We start from the raw sequence: 26,574 nt of genomic DNA on the forward strand, positions 1-26,574 counted from the left end.
CTCACAAGCAGAAAGTGTATCATATTAAAAAAAAATAAGCTGGAGAGCAGGGCGGCACGGTGGTGTGGTGGTTAGCACTCTCGCCTCACAGCAAGAGGGTTGCCGGTCGATCCCGGGCGTGGGAGCCCTTCTGTGTGGAGTTTGCATGTTCTCCCCGAGTCAGCGTGGGTTCTCTCCGGGCACTCCGGCTTCCTCCCACAGTCCAAAGACATGCAGATTGGGGACTAGCTTAATTGATAACTCTAAATTGTCCGTAGGTGTGAATGTGAGCGTGAATGGTTGTTTGTTTCTATGTGTCAGCCCTGTGATAGTCTGGCGACCTGTCCAGGGTGTACCCTGCCTCTCGCCCGATGTCAGCTGGGATAGGCTCCAGCCCCTCCGCGACCCTCAAGAGGTTGAAGCGGTTAGAAGATGAATGAATGAATGAATGAAGCTGGAGAGCCACACTTCTTGTGCAGATTCAGTCCAATAAGAAGCTGAAATCAAGAACCAGCTGATGCAGAACTTTCTGTGACACTGTAACAGCTATGACGACATTGATTCTTACATAATTAACACATTAACGGCGCTGAGCATCACTGTGTGGTCATGATGTAGATTTAACTATAAATAAATGAGTGGAAACTACTCTCCAAAGAAAGCTTTATCAGTTTAAACCCTAAGAACACAGTCCACTTTGAGTACAAAGAACTGAATAAAACTCCTCCAATAACACGGTGCCATCGCTATAAGCCTGAGATTAGAGGACATATCTAGTTCCCCGCCAGGAAAATTAGATCAGTGACCTGCAGACCGGATTCACAGTCCACAGTCCAATAGCCACTTACGATAGCCTTGTGATGTTTGGCCTGCCTTTTTTGTTTTCAAAAAGTATTGTTTATCATGTCCTGAGCACAGCGTTGCTTCAGAAGTGTTTGTGCATGTGCTCTCGTACCTCGTGTTGGGAGAAGACTGGTGGGTTGTTGTTCTCATCCTGCACCGTCACAACCACAGTGCACGAACTGTTAAGACCTGCCAGGGACATGATCACAGCTTCTGTTAGTGACTAAGGGTCAGCCCATCGCACAAATAAAATATGCTGAAGGAACAGCAGGTACCTCATCCTGCCTGCATCACAACCTGATGCATGAATCATGCAGACGACATCATCTGTCACCCCAGAGGCTAGCACACATGCATCCTGCTGGACGCTACAGTCATATGAACAAAGCTACTGACTCAATAGATCACAAAGCTTATAGACTTTTGTTTGTGTCACTCATTAAAAAAGCTGCGCTGTTTGACATATCGGTATATTATGTTTCTCCCTGGTAACTGCTTTCCGTTTCCATTTCTCTCTCCTCTTAAATGGCACCTTAAACGTAATGTCGTTCAAACAGCTTGTGGCCTCATTGCAAACTATTTTTTCATTATGACTGACATTAAACAGACATGATTGGCCACGGTGTCCACGCCATCGCCAGTTAAATAACAGGGATGGTGATTTAAAACATGGCCCTGGAAAGTTTATTTTAGGGATGCACTTTATTCATGCTGGAAAACTAAATTTAGCTCTCTTCCACTAATGAGATTTTTTCTCATTTGTGGCAGCGCCAAAATCAAAGCACAGCTGCTGTTTCTGTCTGCAGTGTGCGTCAGCATAGTGGGAGGAAACAGGGCGAAGAAGTAAGTTTTCAAACTCATTGTTTCTAAACAAATTATATCCACTAACTATATTTTCTCTTACACTTTTAATAATCAAATTGTTATTTTAAAAATGTCTCATAAATAGCAGTTGGGTGCAGTCGCCAGAAGAAAATGCTGGTATTGTATGTTTCTGCGAACCATGAACACGTTAAATTCACAGGTTTCATGATACTAACGTTTCTAAGTGACGCCGTATATGAGCTGCCTGTCATCAGGAGGTAGAGGGGAAGCTGCAGACCACAGTCACAGCGACCTGGAGCTCTCCCTACTATTTATCATATATTTTAAAAATATACATATGAATGTGTGTATGCGACTGTAAGAATGATGCAATGAGCAAGTGTGTGTTGGTGTATGTCTGATATTCATATGCTGCTAGAAGGATTGCGCCAACAAAGTTTTGTTGTGTAACATACAATGATGTAGTGTGTCATCGCTGTGTTCCCTACGCCTTTTCAGTCTCCAATGATGGGTGTTTTTGAGCGACCTGTAGCTGTTTTTCCAGCGGATACAAAACATCCTAATCCTAACAACACGTTAACCACAGCATTGTTGAAACATAATGTTTCAATGCATCCGCTACATAATAATGTACATATCTACAGGGTTAACTGTGACATACAATGCCGACGTTGTAGGTACAGATATTAAAGTAAGAGTTTCATTTTTTTTTTCAATCACTTTACCTCCTAATTTTCAGGATAATAAATACAAATATACTGTGATTTGTAATCAATTTATGATTTGTGTATTTATTTCTATATGTTTATTATTACTTATTTACTTTACTATTACTTCCAGGAAGTCAATAAAACAAGACTGGTCTTCCAGTCATTTGATTTTTTTAAAAAAGAAAGAAAAACTAAAAAACTTTTATCTATAATATTCTGTTCCTCCCAGTCTTATGTCCTACTTCAGGAAAAGGAAATACCAGTACATTAAATTAAAGAAGCAAGTCAAAGTGAGACTCAGTAAGGGTGCAAAAACAAAAAACACGACATGAGGAAGGCTTCACAGTCACCTTTGGCATCCTCAGCAGTGATGGTGAGGGTGTACTGAGGTGCTGTGCCCTCCATACTGTCTGCTTGAACAGAGATGACCCCTGAGTCACGGTCCACTCTGAAGAGGGCACGAGGACTCTCTGGAATTTGTCCGACTAAACGGTAGAAGATCCGCACGTTGTCTGTCTTGGGATCGTCATTATCGGCTGCCTGCACTGTCAGGATTTCTGTCCCTGGGGAAACATACACCAGTATAGAACAGTCAAAGTAAGCCCTATGAAAGATGAGCGCATCAGACTGATATACAACCCAACCATAGGATCTCTTTAAGGTAGAATTTCAATATTAATGTTTTTCTGTTTTTCTACAACTACTAAACACGACAAATTGATTTCCAGAGTTTCTGCAGCCAAAGAACTTCAAATGTTTTTCTGTCTGCAATAAGTTAAAGCTACAAATGAGAATAATGGGGGAGGAAGCATATAACAATAGCATTCTCATTTAATCCTCGCTCAGTAATCCATTTAGATCAACAGATTGTCCGGTCTAATTCATTTCCCAGAACCAACCGTTATTAAAGCATCAACAAAAAAGCTTTTATGCTGGGACCTGATATGTCACAACACACCATGTGCTTTTTATGAGTGAGGGTGCTTTCCCTCATGTCCTGGCAAATGTCCCAATCTGCTTTCACAAAAGGTATCTGGCAGTCTCGGCTCTTCCATCACGGCAGCGTCCCTTCCAGCCAGTGTTTCCTCTACCATGTTGTGAAACAAGATTCCCGTTATAGTGTAAATGTGACAGGGGATTATTCAGGGGTCTCATTGTATTGTTTAATGATGATCTCAAACTTCACCAATAATTAGAAATTCAAAAAGAAAGTAAGACCTAGTTGAGTTTTTGGTGCATGTACAGTTGATTAAAGTATTTTTACAAGGAAACACTGTGACAATTGGCACTATAACGTGCATTTGCTTTGGATTTTCACTTTAACGCCCACCACCCCTGTTATGCAATAAAGAAATATCCCTCTGTAAACTGAATAGTCAGGGCAGTTTTTGGACCATATTTTCAAACACATGTTGGAGGAGCAACAGTGAGACTCATATGAACATGTGTTTTTTTTTACAAGTCATTTTCCAAATATTTTTTACAACTGCTAACCATATAACAAGCTGTCAGTTACCTCGAGCAGCCAGTTCTTTCACCACAGTATGGTACTGTGCCTGTGGAAAGGTGGGTCTGTTATCATTGGCGTCGCCCACCATCACTCTCAGCTCCACAGGCTTGGCAATCTCTCTGCCATCTGGACGCTCAACCACAATGCTGATCTGGAACTGAAAAGGCAAAAAGAGAAACACAATGTTTTCCTCCAGAGTATTAAAGAAACAGAGTGGTGAGACAAAAGCTGGTTAACAAGTGTGGCGTCTTTACATTATGACCTCTATAAGTTCTGCAGAGCATCACATTCATGGCACTTATACTCATACATCACAGCAGGCAATGACAAGGATAAACAGGCCCTGCCTTTGATTGGTAGACTGCTGATCAGTGCAGGGTGACCCCCTGCCCACTGCTTGATGGGAAAATATTCTGCTCTTGAGGTAAGCTGGTAAACAAAACTGATGGATGGAAGTGAGAAACAACCTGTCGCGTGAAAAAGGCATCTCTACGTTCATCATTCTGCACCGCTGGCAGATGGGGCACAAAGCTTATGGTGTGAAAAGGCTCCATCAGCACCATCACTCATGAAGGATACAGACTGATTGAGGGAGCTGTATTCAGACCAGACACATTCAGCATTTAGTGGCTCTTTAACACGTCAACAGATTATCAATCAATTTTGAAATGATAGTAAGTATGCATCTAGAGACTTTTCCATCATAAGGGGTAGCAAAATAGAAATTTGCACTTTTCTATTTCCACAGAAGACAGATAATGCAATATGCTAGAGGCATGTGTTTAAACATTTATCACATCAGCTGATGTAGCTCAGCTTCTTTGGCCCTGTTTAAGCCTGGTATCAACATCCACTTTGGCTGACAGGACACAGCTGCGTAAAGGTGTGATGTAACAAATGCGTCCTCAATGCGTCTGGAGATTTGTTCGCTCAGACCACATTCGAAGTTGGTCTTCGGTTGGCCACATTCTTTCAGCAGTGTGTACACCCATGTGTCCCTGGCCACACTGAAGGACCACCTCCTCAGGTGATGCTGCTGGATAAGCAAACTGTTGCTGCCGTTAGACATAGTGCTTCCGGAGCCACACTCCTCCTGGTGCTCTGTCAATTTATGATGCCTTGTTGAAAAATGCAAATCAATAGCAGATTGGTGCTGAAAGATGATTACAAGCTGGGATGAGTTAACTGTAAGTATATTTTGATACTCTATTATAACATCTTCATTTGAGATTTCAGGGATCACATATGTAGACAGACCCTTATACCCTACCAAATAATGCTACTTACTAATTGCACCACCACTGGTGTAATATAATATCATTCTGTACTATGTATACTGCAAAAGTGCCCAGAACCACTAAGTAGTACATCTCCATAGGTAGTACATAGCTAGAGAACTCTAGCAATCAGTTCAACGTTGGCCTAGTTAGCACAAGCTAACACAGCAGCACCTGTTAAACAGTCCCAAAAGACTCACACGTCACCAAAACGGCTCAACTCTGTCACTAAACCTGTTACTAACCACGTGGGTAAGGTTAGCCATGTGATGCTAACAGTTAGCCATGTCACTGTGTGTATACAGGCAGACTCTCACCAACTGTCCCTAGCGTGGAGCTCACACTCACGCAGCAGCAGTCTCATAATGATGGTGAATTAAATGATGTAGCTACATGTTCATTTTCATATGAAGTGAGGAAGTGAGATCCTATCACAAGCTGTCGCTCGAGATGCATGTGGAGAAGCTTACTAATGCCAGGTGTGAACAAATGGACATGAAGCTGTCCACTTGTGATCAAATCACCCAGGACGCACATTAATACCAGAGTAAACAGGCTGTCTGTGTTGTTCTTTGACCACTTGAGCATTTGTGCCAGAATATACTGCCCATTCAAAGCTCTCAGGAGCTTACGTCGTATGCAAAACTCAAAAGCAAGATGCAAACAAATAAGGATTTTAATTTCTAACCCTACAACAAGTAATGATTCTTCACTAAGCCTAAAGTAAACAACATTTGAAATAAAGCTTTTAGCTTCATGGTCCTTGTAATGTAATAACACAGTCATTATTTTTTCATGTCACAGGCAGGATAAATGTCCAAGGAACATAGCTGTGCTTTTCAGGTTTTGGCTTGTTTGCTTAATTACCTCTGTTCAGTTTAAAAATAGACTTGGCTCAGCTTTGTTGCAATAATGTGCACCAGGGTCTCTTTAAGTAGAGGATGATTAAGTTTTAAGTAATAGGAGGAAATATAATTAAAGTACGAGTTTGTGTTGTTGTTCTTCAGCTCCCAGTCAGCAGCTGCTGAAAAAAAGGTGAATTAAATCTATGGAAAATGATTTGAAAAAGAAAAGTAGCGCAATAGACCACACGTGACTCTGTTGGTTTTAATGAAGGGAATCTTGTGAAAGGCAGAAAAAAAGGTCAAGCTTTTAAATCAGAGCAAATTTTATATTAAGATTATTGGACATCCACACTAATTTATTGTCACATTTGAAACAAACACAACAGAACATAGTTGAAACAGAAATAAATCTGCTCCTGTCTGTCTTAAAGGAACAGCGTAGCACCTATAGCCCTGATGTTTAGATGCTTTAAATAGTAATCATAAACTGACATTAATTATTAGGTGCTGGAGATGTTTAGCTTGCTGTCACACTAACCTGGTCCTGTGTCTCTCTGTCCAGAGGGGCGTTGAGATAAATGACTCCTTCTCTGCTGATGGTGAAGAGCATCTCTGGAAACTCCCCCTCCAGACTGTACTCTGCCTGACTTCCACTCCATTTGACCTACAGAAACATAAACATAGGCACACACACACACACACACACACACATCAAAAAGGTTTTTATAAACACTACAATAAAATTAATGTGCTGAACAGTTTAATGCCTTTTCTTGTCTATTTTTTTCACAATAAAAATGCAGTACATGTAGTAAATCTAATGTGTTTTCCAACTGGCTGCAACAGGAAATGTATCACACAGTATAAACCTAGAAAGCTATTCAGCAGGGTCTGTATGATGTATAAGTACAAAGCTAAGCTACCATTTGTTTACATGATAAGGAGCCAACCAAACGCGCTGACAATGATGTGGAACAGAGAGCACAGCCAAAACTAACTATGCAGGCTGAAGGGGATTTTCCACTCTGCTTTACAGCCCTTGACAGAGAGCTGTGCAGTAGGGCTGAAAGGGCCCTAGTAGCCATCAAACAGCACCCAACAAGGAGAGGAGTCCAGTCACAGCACAGCTGATGCACACCCAGGGCATGTGTATCTCCTCAACTCACTGTCACACACTCCTCCCTTGTTTTGGAGATGGCTGCCCAAACACTATGCTTCTGTATACACAGAGCCGCTTCACACAGCTGGCCGCCTCTCTGTGTTATGGTGTGTTTCTAGACCTCAGAACTTTAAAGAGATATGTTTAAAGCACTGATTAATGATCACAGACTGCTCTATATAAAGTTATCTACAAAACATCTATGAAGTCATCTGTTTTTGCCTCTGTCAGTGTTTAAGTTTGCAGAGCACGTTCTGTCTCCCCCTGATAGCTTGTGTTTGAGCTGCGTCAAGAGCGATTCACATCTGTGTGTGCTGCTCTCCAGGACAATGTGTACTGGAGAGTAATTAGCTGCTGAATTACAGTAAAGAGTACAATGCCCTGAGTTAAACTCAAAATCAGGACATATTGAAAATATCCAACTGTGTCTCCTGGAAATTATGTTTGTATGTTACATAACTGCTTTTTTAGATACAGTACTGTGGCAACATAGTTGCTCCCAGATTATGCTCAGAGACAATGTTAATTTCAGGTAACGAAACACTACCTTTATATATAGCGTAGGCCTCAGAAGCAGGTGGCTGGGGAGGATTGGGGGTGTGCAAAGGGCAGAACTTTGACACCAGAACTCTTGGTTCGTGTCCAGACTCCTGCCTTAAGTTTAGGCAACAAAATCACTTTGCTTAAGGTAAGGGAAAGATCATGATTCCAGCTAAATGTTAAAAAAGGTAAATATAAAAAAATAATGCTGTAGTCAATATGAGTGGATAGTGTACTGCAAGATTACCTATTTTGGTGGAAAACAGCTAAAATGTCGATCAATCAATCAATTTTATTTATAAACCCCAATATCACAAATCACAATTTGCCTCACAGGGCTTTACAGCATACGACATCCCTCTGTCCTTAGGACCCTCGCAGCAGATAAGGAACCCCCCCCCCCAAAAAATGGTAGAAACCTCAGGATGAAAAAATAAAATGTATTTGCCGTTTTAAATTAGTTGTATATGAAAGTAATTTCTAGAAAACAGTCTAGCCACTTAGGGGTGGTGCAAACAAGCTATAAACAGTACTGGTGGTAGTACTGGGTTTGGTGCTTGTTCACTTACATGCTGCCACTGGGAGATGTCAGTATTAATCACACATCAGTTTCCATTTTTACGCAGACGACACCCAGGTTTACATTTGTTGTGCCCCCAATAACCTCAATGAAATCTTGTCACTTAGTTTGCTTGATGAAGGTCTAGTCCCAAAACATCGCAAATAAATTATATATTGCAAGTTAGACAGTGTGTGGGAGTCCTTTTGAAACTTTTTGGTCTTGTCTCTCCAACGCACCTGTCTTGTTTAATAGATGTGCGAAGTGTTTCCTTTGTTAGAAAACAGGGCTGAAATATCATAGCTGGAACAATTTATAAAATAATCAGAGTAGAGGATGAATCTGCAACTATTTTGCTAATCATTTCATTCCATTTTTTCAAGCAGGAAATTCAATAATAATTCAATTTGCCGGTTACAGGTTCTCAAATGTAATGATTTGCTGCCTTCCTTTGTCATTTATAATAATAAACTATGTATTTTGGTTTTGGATTGTTACATACAGTAGGCAAAACAAACAAATGAATATGTGATTCTGTGCTCTGGGAAACTACAATGATTTTTTTAAAATAACAGATAACAGATGAATTAAGGAAATCATCTGCATATTGATATATAATGAAAATGAATGATTAGCTGCAGTCGTATAAAATATAGATATGATATTGACAATGTAAATATTGAGCATCTTGGAGGGAGCAGAGACATTTTTATTGCCTGTAAGATAAGCTTTATCCAAGAAATGACGATAACAATCTGGGGGCAGCAGTAGCTTGGTCCATAGGGACTTGGCTTGGGAACCGGAGGGTCACTGGCTCAAGTCCCCGTCCCGACCAAAATATGGAGCGTGGACTGGTAGCTGGAGAGGTGCCAGTTCACCTCCTGGGCACTACTGAGGTGCCCTTGAGCAAGGCACCGAACTTCCTAACCGCTCAGGACGCCTGTCCATGGGCAGCCCCCTCACTCTGACATCTCTCCATTTAATGCATATAAAAAGGTCCTGTTTGTGCATGTGTGTGTATTTCGGGCCTGTGTATGTATATGACAAAAGAGTGAAAAAGATTGAATTTCCCCCGTTGGGGATTAATAAAGTATATAATCTTTTAAAAAAATAATAAAATAACTAACAAGTGACATAACAGAAAATACGAGTATGTGTATTTTGGCTAGAAGGCAGAGAGTTGTCTTTGGGGTTTAAAACATAAACCTGCCATAACAGTTTAACAACAAAAAATATTTGAGGCCACTTAGGGGTGGTGCAAAGAAGCTGTAAACAGTACTGGTAGTAGTACTGGGTTTGGTGCTTAGCCGACCTCTGTTCACTTACATGCTGCCACTGGGACATCTAAAGATTAATCACACATCACTTTCCATTTTTACGCAGACGACACCCAGGTTTACATTTGTTGTGACCCCAATAACCTCAATGAAGCATCCCATGTACAGAGGCCGTGTTCCTGCCACAGCAGCTGCTGGTTCGGCTCCAACCCACAACCCTTTGCTGCATCTCACCCCATCCAACCAGTTGACTTTAAAATTTAACTCATCACTTTTAAAGCCCCAAGCTAAATTTCAGACCTTTTGCCCCCCCCCCCCCATGTGCCATTGTGTGCCCTGAGGTCCCCAAATACTGCAGTCCTGGTGGTTCCTAAATATACGCTAAGAAAGAAAAGGTGACAAACATTTGGCATCAGGGCCTCCAGACTCTGGAATGACCTTCTAAAGGAGATTAGGATGACTACATCTATCTCTTCATTTAAGACGCATCTTGAAATGTACGCATATAGTCTAGCCTTTCTATGATCCGTCTATACCTTCCTACACCATTTGTTTTATAGTTTAACTATAATTTTTATAACTATGTTTAATGTCTTATCACCTATTTTAATTTCTGTTTTAAAAAGGTGCTATATAAATGAAGTTTATTCATTAATCTTAATTGAGATGGCAAATAAATTAGCAAACAGTTGCTTATTACAACTGACAGATATGAAGCAACATTAGCATTCATTGTGATTGCTAATTATTGCTAACAAAACAAAAAGATCATAGCAGCTTTAATTTTGGTCTCATTCAAACATGAGATCACCTCTGATGATGACTAATGTTAGCTGAAGCACCACGTTGTTAATAGTATCACTTGTAATATTGAACACTGATTGTGGGTCCATGACAAAGGTCTAGTGTGGCTAACACTAATCCTGCAACAAATCACATTTCATTTCACTGTGAAAACTGACAAATCAATGCAGTTCAGAGCCTTGACTCATACATTGACAGGCTCCACTCCGAAGTCTCAATAGATTGCATTACTCAGATCAAGTAGTTCTAGTGATTGCATTACATAATCATAGAGAGGCAATCAGAAACATGCAATAGATAGATAACACACTCAAATTAACCTCCCTGGCCCTGCTGACGCAAAAGTACTGATAACAATTGCCTGGATTTCATTTTTAAAATTACAGTCAGAGCTTGTTTTGATCTGATTGCAGAATGAGTCAAATTGAACGCAGCAGCAATTTTGGCTTAGTTTTACAGCTGACATTTACTGAAACATGCAAAAAGTATGCTAAGCAGCGGATTGATTTCAGCATCTGTCAAAATGTCGTCACACCACGAAGAATGTCAAAAGACGTTTGCTGCAGAAGAGTGGATGTGAACATGACTGCTCCATTTATATGAGACAGTAGGGGAGGTGACATCCATAGAGTGGGCTCTTGAACATGACTATCTCTGCATGTGTCATAACAGTGGTTCATCCCACCACCTACTGAGCACAGCAGCACAATCACTCGGCGTGGGCGAAATGAGGCTTCCCCCAACTAAACGTCTATGTTAAACTTATCCAGTTTTGTGTGATTTAGATTCTGAATGTAACTAAATGGTTGTCATGCAGATGGTGCAGTGATGGAACAATAGAGGCTTCATTTGTCACTCTCTTAACACATTTTTTATTACAAACTAAAGATTAATTATATACCAGGGGAATCTGCTCAGTAGAAATTCTTTCACACAGCCTCATTTACATAAAGAGGCACAGATGCTATTTGTTGATATTAAAATTATGAAAATTAATTATCCTTTCAAAGTCACCATGCTGTGTGATATAACATTTGTTATTAGGTGTTAAAACCTACAAGACAAAAAGATAGATTTTATTGTAGATTTAAACTGGCCTTTGAAAAGTATGGGAAAAAAAATCAAATGTGCCTACACTTGTGAATCCACACGTGTTCAGTGGGTGGAAGGGGCTGTTAGAACAGGAGAGACAAGAGGCTGAGGGCGAGTGAGGGGGAGGTGGGAGAAAACAGGAGGAGGGGAGGCACTGCAATGTACCTACTGGCCACAGCGACTCTCGGGACCTGTACCGTGCATTTAATCCTACATCAGAACCAGCTCTACAAGCTTCTTTGTTTCCACAGTTCTCAACAAAGATGATTTTTTTTACCCTGTGCAGATGTACATTTAAAAAATTGCCTCAGCTGGCGGATTTTTTTCCCCCATGTGTTACAAAACCTATGAGAGCTTTTGAGTTATTTATAGACACGTAGCTGATATGGCTAATATTACAACAACCAAAAGGTTAGACAAGATCAGGGACAGACAGAGATATGTTGGGAGAACCTGAGGGGACCTTTCAACTGAATTTACATCACGTTACTGCAATAATGTAGAACAGTAAGTGTTAACTGATGAGTAGATTTTAAAGGTGACACTTTTTGCACTTAGTCCACAATAAAATATTAGTGAGTGGGCTTATAGAGTTTTCCCAGAGAGAGGGAGAGAGGGAGGAAGAGACTACATCCAAAATGTTATCTGAACAGGATTTCCAGCTTTGGATCTGAAAATGTGCCTATATCCTCATGAAATCACCATGGTTACTGTTTTAGCTTCCTGGGGACTTTTATTCAGTTCCAGTTTTTGATTTCAGCAAACTTATTTGGCAAGTGGGGCTGCAACAGACAATCATTGTCATCATCAACTGATCTGGTAAATTATTTTCTCAATTAATAATTCATTTGGTCTAAAAATGCCAGATAATAGCAAAAAAATGCTCATAACAGTTTTCCACACTCCGTCATGATGTTGTATGTCTTGTTTCATCCAATGAACAGCTCTAACTGAAAGATATTCACAGTGGCGGATCTTTTCCTTTCCAAAAAAAAATCAAACATAAGGGAAATGGTGGAGTGGAGTGAATGTGGAGAGCATTGGAGTAAGAGAAAATAAAAAGGCAAAAGCCATACAGGGTGCAGTATAAAACGTATTCTCTTATCGTTTATCTAGTATTATTGTTTGTTTGCAGAGTTCTTTATTTGTGATGTATTGTATATATGTGATAGTACTTATTATAATAATAATAACTTTTGTGTGTGTGTGTGTGTGTGTGTGTGTGTGTGTGTGTGTGAGAATAAATCTACCAAAGCAGACTTTAAGGTTGTATAACAGTTGAGATATTAAGCAGACACATATGCACATAAAAATTAGTGTCTATTTAATTTGGTCCAGGATTTTTCTTAGATTACATGAAATACTAACATTTTTATACTGCGCTGCACAGTAGGACTAAAATAGCAAGCCATATGTGACGTCTACATGTCAAGGCACATTTTGCCTTTAAGCTGTTAGGTTTGTATAATAACCCTCAGAGTGGTGGTGGTTGTTTGGTGGGTGGGAGAGTGAGTGATTACGGGAGTTAAAGTGACTCAGTCAGGAGGTAGCCTGAAAGGATCCATGGCATTTGAACAGCATCAATAATTCAGTATTTGGTCACTTAGGAGGACCCAAGAGCCACTAAAAACAGCAACTGGCAATGTGATGCCACTTTACTCAGTCCTGGCTATTGACAGAGTTTGTTTTATTGTAATATGATATAACACTTGGAACTGCATAAACAATAGAGCCAGCACTTACCCCCCAGCTGTTTGCATGATGTATGGCGAGAATTAAATAAGTAAAAGTGGTTCTAACGTCCATGGGTGAAAACACTTTACGTGCTGAAGTGGTGGATTTGTGTTTCAGAGTGAGCACATGTTGATCAGGGAGGTTGTTGCTGCCTCACCTGTGAGATGGGGATGGGGTACGGGCCTGGGAGGTTCTCCTGGAGTCGCACAGGGTCAGGCGATGCCCAGGTGTTTCCTGTCACCTCAACAGTAACAAGGCCGGTGGTGAAGAAGGCATTCGCCCTCCCGGCCATGTCCTTCACCATCACTAGGAGCTTGTATCGGCCGCACATTTCGGGGTCCAGAGCAGAGGCTCCTGATGGGAGAGATCAAAAAAGTAATTCTTTCAGTTTCCTTTTTGAACTGACTTCTTTTACAAAGACACCTAGAGTATGCAGTGTTTAATGTCATGATACTGTGTGTGTACAAAATATATGAAGAAAGGAAAATAAATACAGAGGCACAACAAAGGAAAAAATGTGTGATGGTTTATTAAACACACAAAAACTATAACAAACTATATATTTCTTTAGATTACTTTTACATTACACACATCGACTGCTAAATTGAACATGTCCGTGAATGCTCGATCCATCACTTAATTTTCAATTTCCTGCCAGAGTGGAGACAGAAATAACAGAGACAACCCACTGTGAAGGTAATCACAACCATCAGTTACAGCCCGCCTGAAAATAAAGTAGAAAATCAAGGAGGTCATTTTTGATTTTCACTGCTACTATCAAGCTCTGTGGAAACCAGCAGCAGCAGTGTGGGCCGGAAGGGACCGGCAGGTGTGAAAGTCATCCAGCTCAGGCCAAGCCGTAACAAAGGGCATCACCAGAGCTACAGAAATAGCACTGGCACACACGACTTCACTGCATCTAGGGTTATTACAGTAGGTATGTGTGTGTCTAATTGACTAAAAGAAGTATTACTGGCCAACATAAATACATCACTTTATTTCATATATAATATGCAGTGATGCTGAATGTGTTACAACTTGAACCCTTCCGAGATAAATTATATTTTCTTTGAAATATCTCATGTTTGGCTTTTATAGGACGTATCGGTGAATCTTCCTCTTTTTTATTATCATATTTTGAGGGACCAGTGTGTAAGATTTTGGGGGATAAGTTGGTAGAAATGGAATATAATATAATATATAGTTCATAGTTTATAGTTTTCTTTAGTGTATAATCACCTGAAAATAAGAATTGCTGTGTGTCTGTTACCATTTATATCTAAATAGGGAGCGGGTCCTCATCCACAGAGATGTTGCACCGCCATGTTTCTAGAGTTACCCAGAACGGACAAACCAAACACTGGCAAAAGATAGGGCCACTTGTGTTTTCACTTTGGCCAGAGTATATGCAGACCCTTGGTGTCGAGAGTGGCGTAAAAACACTGATTTTTTTAACATGAATTTATTCAGTAGTTTTACTGGTTTAAATCACTGGGTCCTTTTGTTTTGGAGAAGAAGAAACCTCTGCAGATAATTACGCTCACAGTAACCACCTCCTGAACATCTGGATTATAAATTAGGTGAGCACTAATTGCATTATCAGAGAAAACAGAGCTAGTGGCCCATCTGCAATGTGCCAAACAGTGTAGGAGAAACACTGATTTGTAAAGTGAAAGTGCTTTATTCAGTGTTTTTACCAGTTTTAATCAGCTGGTTTGTTTGTTTTGAAGATAAAGGATAATTCGGCTATTGGTAAAAATCTCCTGAACAATGATCACTGAATGAAATCTAACCAGGAGAAGTTTCAGCTGGTTGCAATCTGCAATCCTCACCACTAGATGCCACTAAAACCCCCTATATCTTACATACTGCTCCTTTAAGAACTGCAGTCAGTATAACTAACAAGTATCCGAGCTTTTAAGGAGAGGTTTCACGTCTCTTCTTTACTTGACATTCAAAAACTTTATGTAAGCCGTGCTTGTTTCCAAATTAGCACTGTGTTTATTACTAAAGGCCGACCTATACTGGATTTTTTCAGACAGGAATCGATAAAGATATGTCGGCTGATATTTACTTTTGCTTTTCATAAACACATTAACAAACAAGTTTTGAATAGAATCCCTCCATTTTTTTTAAAGAAATATGACCAACATATGTAGGTACTGATCAGGATATTTTACATTTGGAAATAAATTTGCTACAACTCTTTGGTAGAGAAACTATGAAATGGCAACATTGATTCTAAACGTCCAAATACAAACATATGTTGAGCATTTCGGTACTACAGTTTCTTATTACTTATTGGCTGATATCAATATACCTGTTGAAGAATGTTAATCGACTATATGTTTTATTTGTAGCAATGTTTTTGAAAATGACTGTAATAAAAAATCAAGACTAATCATTCCATAACTAAGTAGTTTCCTCAAACATTTCTAACATGCAATAAAAAGCATTTGTGAGCATATGAAAAGAAGAGGCCTCTGAAGTTGCAGAGAGTTAACCCTAAACTGTAGCTCACTGAGTTCATATATCCCTGCATTGTGAGCTCCCTGAAAAAAACATGCATATAAAAAAACTTCCCTTTGGGGACAAACAAAGTGTCACACTAACTCTACTTTCTGGACTGACCTTCCTCAGTGAGAGAAACCTCTCCGGTGATGGAGTCAATGAAGAACATTTGGCTGGAGGGAATCCTGGGTGTCTGCTCCATGAGGCTGAACCGCAGCTCGGCGTGGGCGGTGTTGCGGTCATCACGATCTAGCGCTTCCACTTGCATGAATGGGATCCCTGAAAGATGCCAATGGCGCAAGGTCAAAATGTTATCTTCTGTATTACAGACAACACAAACTCAAAGCACATTAATTTTCTCAGTTTACAGAGAGGGATAGGACATGGGATGTTTCCAATAAGGAGGCATTAAACCAAAGATATACAAGCCTTTTGAGGTGTTGGTTTTGTATAGGTAAAATATATTGGTACCCAAGGTAACTGATGCAGCAAAATGCATGGTTTGCACATGAGACAACTGTTATTAAATAGTTTGAGAGCTGGTTTCAATAGGTGACCCTGTAGATTCATGTAACCAGCATTTATAGAATGAGCTATAAAGGATTTTTGTGGAGTGTTGGTGTCCATCTCTTCTAAGAATTCACATATAATACATTACAAAGTATTATTAAATGCCATCTTAATGCACCTGATTCAGTGCATTGATTCTATTAATACAGAGGTTAGGTATAAATATCAGTTTCCAGGGATACGTCAGGCATGGTTTTCATTGTCTACTGAATGTGTTTTTGTATTCCATGTAGCAGGACTGACAAAAGCGACCCAGACTGAAAAAGGTTGTGCAACACGGTGACCTCTTAGCTCAAGGTTCTCGTACCTTTGAGAAGCCCGAGCTGCACGCTGCCTCTCATGCTCTCCTCTATGAAAGTGGGCACGTTGTCATTCTTGTCGTTGACACACACTTCGACAGTAAAGCTCTGACGGTGCTGCTCTGATGTTCTGAAGGACACCTGCATTACACACACATGCACACACACATTTCAAAGGTGTCTTTGGATTACACTCTGATGTCAGCATGCAGTCTTCCCATGAGAATCCAGAGAGTGATTCATTCTTCATACATAATTAAAGATAAGCATGTGAACTTCATATGATGAACACGTACATGTGAATTTTAATTAATTTGAATCAACTATTCATTGGCTAAGACACATATGGAAAATGTATATCACTACTCTGTTATGATATTCTACCTGAAGAGAGTAAGATGGCTGTTTCTCTCTGTCCAGTGGTTTTTGAGCGTACAGAAACTGAGCGTCGACTCCGAATATCCCCTCATCATCCCCTGTCACCACCAGGTCGCTGTAATTATCTGGCAGGCTGTTGAGCTGTACAGAACAGAGACACAGAGTGGTCACTGCAGCCGTCACTCACTTCATTAAACACAACGTGCAAATCAGAAAAATTTTAACTAAACATTAAGTAATTACAGAATATCCAGGATGTCAAACTGACTCAGCAGCAACAACAGGTTAAAAAGACAAAGACAGTTAGAAGCTAAAGCCGAACTATAGGCTACAGATCACAGTGTAAAAGTGAACCACCACATCACTGCTGATCGCCACACAAGACAATGAATATAAAGGGAAACTTTGCTGATATTGAACCAGCTGTGTGGCATCACAGTGTGTGCAGATGAACAGCATTTGGCTTTGCCTCTGTGCTGACACCAAACACCATTCATCTGCACACACTGTGATGCCACACAGCTGGTTCAATATTGGAGAAGTTCCCCTGCTTCCCTTCACTGGTCCCTGTAGAGCAGGGTCAGTCTTTACTCCCTGTTATAATCATTAAAAAGCAAAAGCAGCATGTGTATACATTCAGTAGGCTATATCTTCAGTAGCTAGCTAGCTAACCCTACACTTTTCAGGGTTTGATTTTGGTTTTGCAACGGAGGGGAAATGCATCTCTTTTTCCAACCTCTCCAGGTAACGAGTATCATTGATACATGTGTCCCAAGCACAACGTTTTGCTTGAAATCAACAAGACCACCCTGAATAGGAAGGAAATCTGAAATGACTGCATTAGAGTCAATAGAGCACAGCTGTGTTGTTGTTGGACACCAGTTTGAGTTGTCCCACTGCTACGCTATGATTGGTCAGTCTGCGTCCGGGGGCGGGACTTAGCGAAGGGTCAATTCTATGTGCTGACTGACACGTACCCTAATAATCATGAACATGTCTTTTGAGTTAGTTCCACATACGCCATCCTGTTGCTTTAAAATTTCATAGGCACTCAAAATGTGTATTAATCCACTGCTGAAAATAGCCCCCAACAATTAAACTATTTACTGCTGTTTGAGTAACGCTTGTAAAAAACACAGTGCCAAGCTGTTTTAGAAAATGACTCTAAGCTGTATATAAATTAAACTATATAATTGTGGGGCGTCGGTGGCTTAGTGGTAGAGTAGGCGCCCCACGTACAAGGCTGTTGCCGCAGCGGCCCAGGTTCGACTCCAGCCTGTGGCCCTTTGCTGCATGTCATCCCCTCTCTCTCCCCCTTTCACACCTAACTGTCCTATCAAATAAAGGCTAAAAAAAGCCCCAAAAAATATCTTTAAAAAAAAAAAAAAAACTATATAATTGTGACCCATGCTGAACATCTTTAGTATGAATAAATTGGCTTGGGCCTGAGTGCCACGGACAGGTAGGGCATTTGTTAACAATAAGAAAAAGCTTTCTTTTCGTCAGCACCTGCATTAAACTTGCCCGATGACCAAATTATTGTTATAACAATCCTAGAACTTTGTCAGAAGTCTCAGCCTAGATTTGCAGGTTTGGATGTTTTGAATTCCCTAAATGAATGTCCTCTCGAAGCAAAAATATCTCAGAGTCTAAAGGTCTACATTTAGAGCCAGTGGTGTGTTAAGGCTAGTCATTCACAGTCGCCTACAAGATGATTATTGTAGGCTGACCAAACGTCCTCTTTTGCCCGGACATGTCCACTTTTCATGTCCTGTCCGGGGCGTCCGAGGGTTTTTTATAAATTGATGATAATGTCCAGTTTTCCGTGTGTGTGTGTGTGTGTGTGTTAGAGTGCAGCACGGGCATATCTCTGTCCGAACCCGACCAAGCCCGACATTATTTAATTACTAAAGCACTGAGTTTGTGTCACACAGTTGTCATGGTTACAGGCTACTTAACAGGCCGGGCGTGTGCCATGGGTGCTCTGCGGAGAGGGAGACCTCCGTGTTTGAGATGGGAGCGGGAGGCGGGATGTCTGACGCTTCCAGTGAGGGGAGAGGGAGAAATATAACAAAATAAGATAAAATAGGAGACACCTGTCTCCCTCTTTTATTTTATTTTCAGTGTTTAATCAAGAAGGAGGCGGGCCGCGGGAGGTCCGAGACTTCCAGCGAGGGGAGAGGTAGAAACAAACAGCCAGTGTGTGTCTGTGTGTGTTATGTTCAGGTGTTGTCACGTAAATAACAGTGCCCAAGCAATAAACAGGACAGACAATAGGATTATATTTATTTTTACACTACATTTTCACTGAAAGCTGACCGAATCCGACCCGAGCCCGAATACAATTTATACATTTTTGACCGAACCCCATCCGAGCCCATCGGGTAGGCCTACCATCGGGACCCGTCAGGCTCGGATCAGGTAGCCACACTCTAGTGTGTATATGTGTCCCCTATCTAGGGGCCTATCTGAATTTCTGTCTTTGAGAGATATTATTTTGTAATATAACTGAATTTTCTATCCATACATATAAACTTTAAATATATTAAAATTATAAGGCATCTTTGAGTAAACTGCGAGTAACATTTAAGTAGGCTATGTCGTGGCCTGCCGAGTGTCCTCTTTTTTGGAAATCAAAATATGGTCACCCTAGATTATCGTGGTGCTTTTGTCCTTTACAAGGTTTGCTATATCAATGATTCCAGAAATTAAAATTGGAGAACTGAAAAGCGTCGCCATCTCTGATGAATAAACTATCCTGAAAAGCTTTTACCTTGAAAGCCGCAGCAATTGTCCTTTCCATTTATAACACAAAGTGGGCTTATTATCCAACTCCTCCATTCTGGCCATTATTTGCTATTTGAAGTGCGTTAATGCAAAGACTGAAATTATGCCTGTGCTTCATACAAGATGTGATGATGTCACAATAAATCAAAGTGCCGCAGACAGCCCAGAGAATGCCTGAGTGACTGACATGTATGAACAATACACCCCGCCTGCCACACAGCTGGACTGAATGCAGAGGCTGATGCCTGAGCTGCATTGTGCACGCTCCAATTATAGTCTGGTGATGACGGCAGCATGTTCATACATCTTCAACCTTAAGTGCAGATGGTAGAGAATAAAAGAGACTGACGCAATTGTAGCCTTCTATACCGTCATTTTCGCAATTATGGTCTTTTTTTTACATATTCCTCAAAAGACGAAAAGGCTTGAACAGGTGGGAGATGTTTCCATTAACCTACTTTAACCTCAAGGAAAGCTAGTAATTATAAAAATAATAAAGAATTCAATGTTGAGGACAGTGGACTTTCATTAAAGCTAATCAAATACTGAAAGATCACTCTCATCAGCAGGATTTTAAGCCTTTGTAGCAGTTGTTCATGCTTGTTTACTATATAGGCTTAGAGTTACTATCATCCTGCATTTCAAATTACTGTATTTATGAATATGATTCACTGAGATTTACATGCTTTCATCCTCATAGTTTCAAAGTTTACAATTGTAAGACTGGGGATCCATAAGAATTACACATCTACTTTCTTATCAAAAGGCTATGAGCTCTATGAGCATCTGCTTGGTGAATTCAAGTAAATGAAAAAGCCTTACCTTGGCTAGATACCATGGGAAAATGCCGTCATAGTTTTCAGGGACACCAATTTTAACATTTGCTCCAGAGCATGGTGCAAAAGTGTAAAGTATCACCAACTACAAAACAAGATACGGAGCGTGTCTTAGTGACATTGTTCATGCAGTCATTTGCTCCTGTAAATGAACAAGTATAACAGCTAAGAGTAATAACAGAAAACATCTTACTATGAGAGCTATGATGAGCATTGTCGTAGCGCCTCTGTCAGCCATGAGTCCCTGTAAATGTGGGATATTCACAGTGTTTCAAACCACATGGCCTCAGCCCAACAACCAACAGAATCTCAGCCTTGTTACTGATTCACCACCGTGGTTATGTTTCATACACACAGATTTCAAAGTTTTTAAAGGTCTGACAGCCGGCATTTAAATACGTAACCACTTGCGACACAGTTTAAAGCAACACCAGTCAGCAGCAAAGACCAGTAAAGCCACATTTAATTTAAAGGTGAAACTTTTGTCTGTTTAAAATCAAGTTAGCTGGAAATTCACTGGAGCCTTAATGTCTTGAGCTGCTTTTTAGCAACCAATCACAAGTTATGGTGCAGTGTACAAGTAACAATAATGCCCTATACTCAGTTAACTCAAACTCAAGCCTCTAAAGTATAAGAACAAACGCTGGATATACTGTGGGTCAGCAACAGCAGGTGATAACGATGATAAAGATGGAAAAAAAAAATCAGGTAAGTAGCAAAACATATTAGATTTTCCTCCCATTATAAACAAAAGAGTGTGTCTTACCTTCTTCAAATGATGTGTGTGCTCCCTCTGAGAGGTGTGAGAGGAGTTTAAATTGGGTGGAAAAACTGCGCACTTGTACTCCTTGGGTGGATTAATGGTTAACGCCTTCAGATAAACATGCTTAACTACCATGTTTCCTTCCTGTAAAACCAACGGCCAGTGAGGTTCCATTCCACTGATATGATCACATGAATATTCATGGGGATGTAAATCGCCTGCACAACATCACCAACACTTTGCTTTGGGAATAATGACAGAGAAGATTTTTTTGTTTTGATTTTTATGTTTTATTGAAAAAGGAAATCAACGTAAACAAATTTCCAAATAATGTCAAGGTTCACGAGACTAATATAACTTATTGCTTTACTCATACATTCACAACCTGAAGTCAATGTCATGGAACAACATAGAAAAACAGACGTCTTCTCGCATCTTTGACTTTTCCTCAGTAGCTTGGCCGAGAGAGGCACGAACCTGCGTACCACTTTTCAAGTAAATATGACTCCAGATGGCCAAGCACTGTGATCCATTACTGTGTCTTTTCGGATGATGAGATGTATGTTGCATTCGGTGTCATTCATGTTATAGTATATACAACAATCCCCTCCAATAAAGGAGCACAACAATAACCCAACAGCAAGGCAATCTTTGCAACTCATGAGAAATAACAAGCCTTTGTGGATTTCTCATACATACTGATCATATTATGACAGCAACATGTTTAAGGCAGACAAAAAAAATTAAATAAATGTTTGCAAAGCGTCATGCAGGTTATCACCATTATCATGATATGACTTTGAATAGTAATGTTTTTATTAATTGAGTCCTTTCTTTGCTTTTGGTTGGTGTCTAAAAAATAAAAATATATTTCTGTACATCTCTATTAGTCCTTTAGGGTTAGTGTTAAAACACACACAGCGTCTGGTCTTCAGAGGCCAAAGAAAAAAATGTCCGTCTGTCCCGTCTGTTCCTCAGAGAACTGTTAGGTCGTGGCAGGACTTTGACTTCTGCCTGAAAGCCATCTTCTTGTTCTTGCGTGCAACCATGCGGCCCAGAAACCGCTTGGCCTTCTTGCCGATGCTCTCTCTACGCCTGCAGTTGGCCATGCGTCGTGCGTTCTCCTCCTTGCTGTCTTTCCTCAAGCGGATCTGTCTCACGATGCCCTCGAATAGGTCCTGCACATTGTGGTGAAGGGATGCAGACGTCTCGATGAACTTGCAGTCGAATACCACCGCACAGGCGCTCCCCTCTGAGACAGAGAACATATGGAGAAGGGAAAATTAGTGCTTTGAGTGGATGTGCAGTGAGAAAATATTGAAGTAATAGTCTCTGAACTCTGGCTTTAGTTTGCAGTGGTATCTGAATGTAGGCCTGGCTTAAACCTGAGCAGTCGAATGAGAAATGTGGCCTAAGTCCACCAAAGCCAGTTAAGCCCAACCAGTACTGTCTGATCTGATCATGAAAATCCTTAAAACTAACTTTTAAGCTTCAAATAATATGAAAATTAGATGTTTTACAAACAACAAAACCTCATGACCCACTTCCCCTGAGCTTAAAACATATACTATCTCAACACATCATACATCTATGGCACATTTTAGCTTCAAATGTTAGTTAATCACAATGACTTACCATCTACAGACACCTCTCTGGACCGAACCAGGTCGCTCTTGTTGCCCACAAGGATTATGGGAATATTCTCTGACTGCCTGGCGCGGCGCAGCTGAATACGCAGCTCTGACGCCTTCTCGAAGCTTGATTTGTCTGTCACTGAATACACGATGATGTAGGCGTCTCCCATCCTCATGCACTGATCCTTCAGCCACTGGCTGTTATCCTTCAGGAAAGAAACAGATAGCGAGTTCAGCATTACATGTTTGATACTATATTTTCCTCTCCATTAATCAATATAAATGGAGAAAACATAGCACAAATGATGTATATCTCACCTGCTCCCAGATGTCATACAACACGATGGATGACTCTTCTTCATCCACCACGATAGATCTGTCGTATGTGTTTCCTGAGGGAGAGGAAAAAGAAATATAATGTTACACACTGAGAGAAAGGAGCAGAGTGTCTCTTATCTGAACACTCGTGGGTTACTGCTTTTCTTCACATTGATGTTAGCACTAATTTTTTTTTCCTTTTGTAGTCTACACATTGAAGCAGAATGTTGATCACAGCCTGCGATCAAGCCATCACTGGCCTTTTGTGTTTTCCCTTCACATTATGCTATTGGATGTGTTTCTGACAGCTGCATTACTGAGGGCAGGGCTGGTGCCTCGCCGCAGATGGAAATAGCAATAATCAATGCATGCACACTCTTGCGTGCAAAAATAAGATCACTGTTTTTCCCCCTAGTCTATCGGCAAAACTTAATGACTGTCTTCATACATAATTCTGAATTTGAGAGAAGGTTTTTATGTATATTTAAAGGAAAATTCCACATCTTCATGCTTGAGTGTTGGTTTCTTTTAAAGGTTAGGATCATTTAAAAAGTGGCCTCCAAAGTTTTGATGCTTCATATCTTAAAACTGAATCTCCAGGCATAAATTGTAATATAATTGCCCTGTGTATTGTCCAGTGTTTTGAAGAGCTAATTACCCTCTGACAGCCCTAATTATAACATGTATGTTCACAGACAATAGACATCTGGAGTGTGTCTGTGAGTGTGTGTGTGTGAGTGTGTGTTGCTAGGGTTGATGACTCATCCTCAGCATCACCATTTACCTGCTTCATCGAAGTCGTGACCAGCATCCTCAACTCCTCCAAAGACGCGCGCCAGGCTGGACTTGCCGACGCCGTGCTCCCCGAGGAGAACCACCTTGTACACCTGGGACTCGGTCTCGCTGCCGGTGGAGATGACGGAGTCGGAGGAGTCGGACGCGCAGCTGCCCCGGTGCTGTTCGTTCGGGGAGTAGGACGTGCAGCGCAGGAGGTTGGACAGCTCGTCGGTTTGCCCGGTCTGTGGCATCGTGGCGCGCAGATCCCGGTCGTCCACGGGCATGCTTCTCCGGTGTAGGTTTGGTAGATTCATGGGGAACGGCATGCTTCCTCTTCTCTTGTCCATGTTCCGCAATTTGTCACCCTTGTTCAAAGTCATTGTGCTTATACCGAGGAGTCTGTGGATAGATGTGACATGCGTAAATCTGTGCTCTGATGTCAAATCACACATAAACATGCGTAAAGAACAGGCGCAAAGTCTGTAGAATAATGCCAGTATTTACACAAATGTTTACCATTATAAGCCGTGCTGTAAAATTAAAACATCTGGCTGCATGAGTAGCTTGGAGCAAACATGAAACCTTTTCTTCCTAAAAATGTCAATCTGGCTAGTCCATGTTTTTTTCCAACTCCACTCAACATTAAGCGCAAAATAAAACTAAAGCTGCTGATATTAAAGACACTTACTCGGCGCTGGCAATTAAATCCAACGAAGGCAATCCAATAATCCTTGGTTGTTGTAGAGTTGCTGTAGCCGAAAAGCGGTTTTGCTGGAGTCTGATCAGAGTCAGGATATTTATATAGGACTGGGAGTGACGTCGGCAGGGATTCGCCCCAGAAAATCACGTCTCTCTCTTATTATAGTGGTGCGTAACGGTGCCATCATACAGAGGAGGGGTGTATGACTGGAAGAGCTGAGGAATCTCCCTTCCGCTTCGCCAAATGGAGAGCTTACCTCTGAGGGGGCGGCCAGAGATGAATCCTTGAAGAGGGAAAGCCCACTTAAAGCTAGAGTGATATAAATATTTAATAGCAATTTAGGGGATAAATTTAGACACGGTGAAAGGATATCCACATGATGCAAGATGGTAATGAGCAATAGGGCGCAATGCATAAACCAGATGAAGGCTTCGATAGAAATATGACCGTTTGCCTTCCTTAAAATCAGTTTCAGAGCCTCGTGGTCGCTGCAAGGTGGAGGTCACTGCCACAATCATAGGCTACAATACCCATTTTCATTTTAATATGAGGGGGTTGCACATTTTATAAATGCACAGGGGTTATACATGAGAAATATTTGGCACTGATGCTGCAGACTTGAACAGACCTAGGTTACCATCACATATGAATTCAGTTTGGTGCATAAACGGAAAATGGTATATTTAAATTTGGCCGTGAACACAACATAAAAATTCCACACACGGTGGCACGCATCTATCATTCATTCCCATCTTTCCACCCACCACCTTGCTGTCTGAAAAATGTAGGCTGCAGCCACAAAACCATAGGTCCTCGCATCTGAAGTTGTAAATCTTCACAGCTGACAGGCCTGAAATATACTAATAATGTCTGGTTTTATTGATCCATGCCTTTTGAATAATGCAAAACGCTTTCTATTTAAAATATCAAAGCTGTAACATAATATAACAGAGGCAGATCTCTGTCCTGATCGATATTAAATGACTTCAGGTCAGTTTTCTATATTTTACATCTGCATGTGTTTTTGTGTTTCATATTGCATCTAGCCTATTTTACATAGATTTTCTCGCACATAATGAATTTGTTTTCCAGTTTGTATCATTGACTCGGCACGGTGTGTTGCTGCCCCCTTGTGGCGATAGATCTTACATTACAAATGACTGTCTTTGTCCCTATTGGGAAATAAGAATAGATAAAGTAAATAGATATGAAAATAATTAAATATATATAATAATGAACAAACACACAAATAACCGTGATGGGTATATGTATTAATACTACTGATGTTATAGCATTTATTTCGTAATCTACTTTGCACATTTAATTTGTCTCAAAGGCCCCTTTTGCGATATTACATTACACATTAACTTTAAGATACAAGCATTTCTTGGATTTTATTGAATTTAATCAAAATAAACATATGTATCCCATGATTATCTCTGACTGTGTGTATTTTTATTTAGCTTTCACATACTGTTCTTCCTGGAGTCCACATATTGTTTAAGATCTGTATCCACATAAAAAAGCAAATTTAAGGATTGTCTGGACATGTGTGCTCACTGAGTGGTTTTATAAAATATTCAAGGTGACATCTTGCAGAAATACGTACACACAGTATGTGAGAATTGTGACCGCACACTTTGAGGCAAATGTTGGATCAGATTTTCACGTATCTTTCCTATCTTTCCTCTCTTGCAAGGAGCACCTGTAACACAAATAATTTCCCCTTGGGGATCAATAAAGTATTTCTGATTCTGATTCTGATTCTGATTTCAGTCAAATGTCACTTGATTTCCCCAGGTATCAGACATTTTTGTGTAAAACATACTTGCCAGGGTAACATGTCA

The 26,574-nt window shown here is 40.6% G+C and overlaps 2 protein-coding genes across 2 annotated transcripts in view; both read right to left on the reverse strand.

The window, feature by feature from the left end:
• Positions 1 to 21,392, reverse strand: part of cdh16 (cadherin 16, KSP-cadherin) — a 37,158-nt gene extending 15,766 nt beyond the window's left edge. Inside the window, exons 1-11 of the mRNA XM_049598270.1 lie at positions 21,302 to 21,392; positions 20,729 to 20,779; positions 20,522 to 20,620; positions 16,919 to 17,053; positions 16,543 to 16,675; positions 15,786 to 15,944; positions 13,312 to 13,508; positions 6,528 to 6,653; positions 3,874 to 4,024; positions 2,708 to 2,920; positions 935 to 1,011 (exon numbers count right to left, since the gene is read on the reverse strand). Coding sequence (XP_049454227.1) covers positions 935 to 1,011; positions 2,708 to 2,920; positions 3,874 to 4,024; positions 6,528 to 6,653; positions 13,312 to 13,508; positions 15,786 to 15,944; positions 16,543 to 16,675; positions 16,919 to 17,053; positions 20,522 to 20,620; positions 20,729 to 20,773 — 1,335 coding nt within the window. The 5' untranslated portion in view covers positions 20,774 to 20,779; positions 21,302 to 21,392. The remainder of the gene's footprint in view (positions 1 to 934; positions 1,012 to 2,707; positions 2,921 to 3,873; positions 4,025 to 6,527; positions 6,654 to 13,311; positions 13,509 to 15,785; positions 15,945 to 16,542; positions 16,676 to 16,918; positions 17,054 to 20,521; positions 20,621 to 20,728; positions 20,780 to 21,301) is intronic.
• A 179-nt stretch (positions 21,393 to 21,571) lies between these two features.
• Positions 21,572 to 24,875, reverse strand: rrad (Ras-related associated with diabetes). The gene is made up of 5 exons (XM_049598377.1): positions 24,716 to 24,875; positions 24,035 to 24,426; positions 23,251 to 23,324; positions 22,934 to 23,138; positions 21,572 to 22,550 (listed from the first exon to the last, which is right to left on the reverse strand). The coding sequence occupies exons 2-5, from the start codon at positions 24,405 to 24,407 to the stop codon at positions 22,273 to 22,275; spliced, it is 930 nt and encodes a 309-aa protein (XP_049454334.1). The 5' UTR covers positions 24,408 to 24,426; positions 24,716 to 24,875; the 3' UTR covers positions 21,572 to 22,272.
• Positions 24,876 to 26,574: the final 1,699 nt, after the last annotated feature.

This window comes from Epinephelus fuscoguttatus, linkage group LG2 (genome assembly GCF_011397635.1).
Source record: "Epinephelus fuscoguttatus linkage group LG2, E.fuscoguttatus.final_Chr_v1".
NCBI classification, from domain to species: Eukaryota; Metazoa; Chordata; class Actinopteri; order Perciformes; family Serranidae; genus Epinephelus; species Epinephelus fuscoguttatus.

Coding starts and splice junctions, on each gene's coding strand:
- rrad (XM_049598377.1), bottom strand. CDS start 24,407: ATGACTTTGAACAAGGGTGACAAATTGCGGAACATGGACAAGAGAAGA. Junction 23,139..23,250: donor TGTATGACATCTGGGAGCAG/GTGAGATATACA, acceptor TCTTTCCTGAAG/GATAACAGCCAGTGGCTGAA. Junction 22,551..22,933: donor CAGAGAGGTGTCTGTAGATG/GTAAGTCATTGT, acceptor TCTCTGTCTCAG/AGGGGAGCGCCTGTGCGGTG.